The 6,082-nt window shown below is 30.4% G+C and overlaps 1 protein-coding gene across 1 annotated transcript; it reads left to right on the plus strand.

Annotated features, from left to right (window-relative positions):
• The first annotated feature begins 1,617 nt into the window (after window positions 1–1,617).
• Window positions 1,618–4,841, plus strand: LOC110657573 (U2 small nuclear ribonucleoprotein B'' 2). Its single transcript, XM_021814814.2, has 5 exons — window positions 1,618–1,815; window positions 2,733–2,905; window positions 3,313–3,409; window positions 3,958–4,037; window positions 4,378–4,841. Exons 1-5 carry the CDS (start codon window positions 1,734–1,736, stop codon window positions 4,654–4,656), a joined length of 711 nt encoding a protein of 236 aa, XP_021670506.2. The 5' UTR covers window positions 1,618–1,733; the 3' UTR covers window positions 4,657–4,841.
• The last annotated feature ends 1,241 nt before the right edge of the window (window positions 4,842–6,082 follow it).

A 6,082-nucleotide genomic window follows, 5' to 3' on the forward strand; every position in this document is an offset into this window, starting at 1 on the left:
TATTAAACATAAATATATTATGTAAACGAAAAAGTGAAAATGCCTTTTATTAATAAAACATGTACAAGATACATACTAAATGATATGCTCTAGGGCATACTACTAACAAGTCCCTAGTTCCTCATAATGATAGAAGCTTGATTGATGATCTAGTTTGAAAGGCCTCTGCTTGGGCTCAAACAGGCTATATTAGCTTTGCATTTCCATCGATTTGAAAGAGATCTCACTATTTTGCACTTCCTGGTGTGACTTACGTTTTCCCGGTGTGACTTACGTTTTCCCTTTGTAGCTGGGTGGCCTGATGTGCTTGGCGACGCTGTGTCACTCCCTTCATTGGTTTGCTAGGTCTCTTGGCTTTGGGTCAAATACTTGTTTAGCCCTATGGTTTCAATTGTCTGGGCTATGGGCTTATTTCTTCTTGGCTTGGGTTAGGGCCATTAACTAGGAATCCATATTATATTTGGGCCATGGGTTATATAACTCTACTATTAATCAATGAAATTTTACTTTGGACAAAAAAAAAGAAAAAAACGCAGGTTAACGGTTTGTTTTGAATCAAACATTCCATTCAACCTCTTCCAAAATATTGTGAGAATACTCGAGCTGTGAAAAATTATTTAGCAACCCCTACTTTATTGACTTTTAGTAATTAGGGATTATTGAAAAGAAGAAAAAAATATAGTCTAAACATAATTTATTATAAATTTAAGACATAATATATATAATACGATATACATATAAAATATGTAGCATTTTTAAATTTATGATCTAAATAACTTTTTATTTGAAAAGAAAACACACCACATTTCTAAGCAAATTGTTATGATGGGTGCCATCTTTCTGTCACCAACTTAAAGTATACCAAGTTTGGTTTGGAATAAACTTGTTGAATGCCGGGGCCTTAAGATATGCTAATTTATTTATTTATTATTTCCCCTCATAATTATTCTTTATACATAATTATATTTAAATTTACTTTTCTTAGTCTAATCACATTAAAACAAAAATAATTTTTTTTAATAATAATACAATGCTCCGTTTTTCTAGGTATGTACACCCATATTCAATTTTATTTATTTTCTTGGCATAATTACGTTACTTTGAGCTTTTTTTTTCCAATAATAATAATAGCATTTACAAATTTTCTTGAAGCAATTACATTAAAATTTACTCTTTTTCTCGTAATCTCGTTCAAATAAACATAAATTTTTATACTTTTTTCCATGATAACACAATATAGTGCATGGTCAATATTTTCTTAGACTTTTTAATAAAATTATATTTAAATAAAAGCTTTTTTTAGGTGGGTTATTAATGGCAATATATTATACACAAAATAATTCTGAGCTTAAAATTTTTTAAAAAAAGGATATTATAATATAAAATTAAAATTTAAAAAATTTGATAAATAAATAGGTTTTCAATTTTCTAAATCTTCATTTAAAAAATAAAATGATAAAAATAAAAATTAAAAAAAATTAAAAACAGAAAAATATATATTTTTTGAAGATAAAATCATAAAAATATTTTCCGCTAACATAAATGGTAAAAATTTTCTAATATTCCTAGCTGGAAATTTGCTTGCTTAGGCCCATGAACCTACACGATATCTTTTGAAGGCCCGTACACAATATCGCTAGGGCTCAATCAGTTCTTTAGCAGTGACCCTCTTCCTCCTTTACCTCTCTCCAAGGTGTACACACAAGCATAGAAGCCAAGCACTCGGTTAGTCGATGCAGACGATGTTAACTGGGGATATACCTCCCAGCCAAACCATATACGTTAAGAACCTCAATGAGAAGGTGAAGAAAGAAGGTAACGCTAGCTCTTTTCTAACTTCTGTTTGTTTATCCAGAAAACGAAGCGAAGTGCTAGGAAGTTAAAACCTTCATTTTCTCTCTTACTGTGGATTTTTTTTTTATTTTTATATATACAATATGGAACTAGACTTAAGTTATCTGAAAATGGTTTTAATTGTTTTTTTTACTAGTTTTTTGTTTTCCTAGTTATTGGGTTTGCACATGTAATCAGAGATTTGGGTTTTGGATGTTTTATTTCTTGCTAAGTAGTGCGTTGGCCAATTTCATGGTTTCCTCCAATTTTACAGGCTTATGGTGTTTTCATTTTTTCAATTGGGGATTTAGTTTAAAATTTTTGAAATTGCTTGAGGGTGTGAATAGATAATTTGGTTCTGCGCCAATGGTTGCTGAGAAATGGTTCTGCTTTTCCAATATTAAATGGAGAGTTAAGCTCCTGGACTTTAAGTCAATTTTATATACTCCTAGTGTTAGAGAACGTGCTATTTGAATGAGATTATATTGAATCATTAGTGTCAGAAAATATTGAACTAAATTGGTTTTGTAGATCCTGAATTGGATGTGTGCTTTTGTTTGTTGCTACATCTTGTATTAATCATGTGTGCCAATTGGTAACAATATTAGAAAGAGCTTTTAATTGTCTACTTTTACCTGCCTTTTTGTCTGCAGAAGGAAAATTTGTTTGAATTCTTTGTTCATTTGAGGTGCTGCTGGTCATATTCATAGCACCTGTATATGCATGACGGCAGCTAGATTTATTTTTGTTTTATGATTAGAGATGCATTTGCAATCAACTTTATGATGAAAGGGCATTGTAGCAAGCATCTTTCATGTCTTGCAACTGCTTCTTATCTTTAATTTCCTTAGGAGTAACCTGGTTGGTGAGATGACACAATATGCCTTTTTACTTTGCAGAACTGAAGAGATCACTTTATTGTCTATTTTCCCAATATGGAAGGATTTTGGATGTTGTTGCATTGAAGACACCCAAGCTTCGAGGGCAAGCATGGGTTTGTTTCAGTGAAGTGATGGCTGCCAGTAATGCAGTGCGGCAAATGCAGGGTTTTCCATTTTATGAAAAACCTATGGTATGTCTTAGGAAGCTCACACAGCAAATTTTTTTTTTAATCCATGCATGTGTTTTGTTATGTTCTATGGACATATATATTAAACTTCCCTTAGTTAAATTGAAAGTTTCTTGTTTCATAATCTCCCTGTTTGAAATTTCCCAGGGTTTGACCATAAACCATCTTATTTTTGTTTTAGTGCCGTGCACAATCAAATTGTACAACAAAAAAGTCTTTTGTACTATATATATATATATATATCTTTTAGAAAACTTCATTTAGCAATGTTTGTGTCCTGTTTATGGAAAACATGATATTTTACTAAAAGCCGTAAAAGGTACGGCCACCTGTAGTGCGAAAGACTCTATCTTTGTATATCATAAAATGCTAATGTAAATTTATATGCAAATGCAATTGATTTCATGCAGCGGATCCAGTATGCAAAAACAAAGTCTGATTGCCTTGTGGAGGCAGAAGGAAACTGGGATCCTAATGCAAAAAAGAAGAAGAAGCAAGAAGAAAAAGGTGATTAGAAGTCCATTATCAGTTCTGTACTTTATTAACATCTTCAATTTTATATATTAATGTTTAATCACTGTGAGCGCCTGGACTGTAGGTTTTGTAACATGAAGCTATGAACTGTTGTGACATATTTGTGTTTATTTCATGTTAGGAACTTCACATTCAAAAGGAACCATATTAGATATGAGCAAGAAAATGTAATTGTATTAGGGAGATGATGAATAACTTATGTGCTTTACTGTTTTGTTTTGGATAGTAATGACTAGGATTGCATTGTTTCTGGTTGTTTGAACATATTGTAAGATGATAAATGTTTCACATGGGTGATTGAGTTAGCAAGTACACCACTTGCATCATGAAATAATAAATGGTTGATCAGTAAATGTAGCACTTGAGAGGATTTTATTTTCAAGAATGGGCTATAAACAAGAATAGAAGCAATTAGTGAATCTATGATTTCATGCCAATATCTTGTTTTTCTTGTTCATTTTTATAATCTAACTGCCCTGGTATTATGTTTTGTTAATTTGACGTAAAATTTTCTTCTTCAGCTGAACGAAAGAGACGTGCTGAAGAAGCTCAACAATCTGCTGCAGCTAATGGTACAACTACTGAGAGTGGCAGAAGACCAGTAAGTTGGATTTAAATTATAGTTTGTTTTTCCTTTCTCCCTTCCATCTCTCTGTCTCTCTCCCCTTTTATCAACAATCTTTTATCATTGGTGTAGGCATTGCTCACCTGTTCTTTTCGCTACTGAATAAAAAGAATTTTGAATGATGTTTGTTTGACATCTCTTGAAGTTGATTGTTTACTAATGACCTTCAGATCTTATCATTGATCACTGCAATCAAAAGTATCACAGATCCCATTAGAACTTCTTATCTACTGTGCATGAACTACACAATTTTTTTTTTTTTTAAAGTGTCTGACCAATTTGCTTGTTATGTATTTTCTCTATGAATCTTCTATAGGCTTCTTTCCGACAAGGAAACCGGGGTGAACAGGAAACTGCTCCACCAAATAATATATTGTTTATACAGAATTTGCCATATGAAACTTCTAGCATGATGTTGCAAGTGCTCTTCCAACAATATCCAGGATTCAGGGAAGTCCGAATGATCGAGGCAAAGCCAGGTATTGCATTTGTAGAATATGAAGATGATGTGCAGTCCTCCATGGCCATGCAGGCCCTTCAGGGTTTCAAAATTACTCCTCAGAATCCGATGGTTATTACTTATGCCAAGAAGTAATCTAGAGTGTTGTCTTCTATTTTTAGCCTTAATAAAACAGTACCTTAGGATTGAGGATTGAAAAATTTCTTTCACAACCTGGATTTAGATTTATAATACAAATGAGAATATTATACTGGTCTGAATTTTGTATCAACTTGACCTTTTAATGGCATTCTTGTATGCGAAGTTGGGTAGAGGAACAACTCATGCCTTGTTTTGGCATTGATTTCAGGATTAAAAAAGCGCTATAATAAACACTATTTTAAATGTTAAAAAAAAATAATTTGATAAAAGTTATTTTATTATTTTATTGTTCTCATGATTAAAACATATTAAATTTAATTATTAATTAATATGTGCTTAATTGAACGGCAACGTTGAGCTGCTGTGCATTTTCAATTTATTTGGCACTCATAAACGGGTAATTTATTTTATCTGCTCAGGTCGCTCGAATGAAATTGAAAAACTAAACTAGATATTGTGGAAAATTGAGTCAAGCTGGTTTAAAAGCTCAAGTGAATCGAATTCGTTGGTTCTGAATTCAACAAATAGCTAATAGAAACTGTTAGAAAATTAAATATAACTCCAATCATATTATTTATTTAGTGTTTTTCATATAAAGTATAATTAATTTGTTATGAAAAATAAGATAATTTAACATAAATTTAAAATTTTCATAAAATATTTTTTTAAATAGTTAATTATAAAAATTTTATTAATTTAATAATTTTTTATATATAAAAAAATATATAATATTTTTTAAAAATTAATAATAATATTTAATAAACCTTTGTACCACAATTTATATTTTAGTTTTTTTAAAAAATATCATATGTGCTTTCTTATATGAGAAAATTTTATTTCCATTAAATTAATAAAATTTCCATAACTATTTTATGAAAAAAAAATATTTCATTAAAATCTCATGAGATGAGTTGTAAATTTATGTAAAACTATTTTATTTTTCGTAATAAAGTAATGTTACTTTGTATGGAACCAAGTAACCATTAGAATACACCTAAATCATTAATTTATATTTAATCACATGTTAATAAGAAATTAAACATATAGATTGCTTGGATTGTTCATAATTCCCATAACAAAGTACTTGAATTTTGCGATTACTGGACGATTCTCACTGAAGTAGAAAGTGAGGGGTCGCCATATTAATTTTCATGAAAATTAAAAAAAATCATTTATTATTAAAATTTAGAAAACAATTTTTACCACTTCAAAAACAGAAATTCAAGGTTCAGGATCCGTATACGTGTGGAAAGGTGTTAGGCACCTCACATCGTCTCTCAACGAGGGTAAGTAGATTTAAGGATGTGCTCTTTATAAGTTAATACTGATAATTTTATTGGATTTTAAATTATGACGTTGATCCCTATATTTGTCATAGGATCACTCAATGTTTCATATTTAGAATAAACTCAAGAACAAA

The sequence above is a fragment of the Hevea brasiliensis genome, chromosome 12 (assembly GCF_030052815.1).
Source record: "Hevea brasiliensis isolate MT/VB/25A 57/8 chromosome 12, ASM3005281v1, whole genome shotgun sequence".
NCBI lineage: Eukaryota > Viridiplantae > Streptophyta > Magnoliopsida > Malpighiales > Euphorbiaceae > Hevea > Hevea brasiliensis.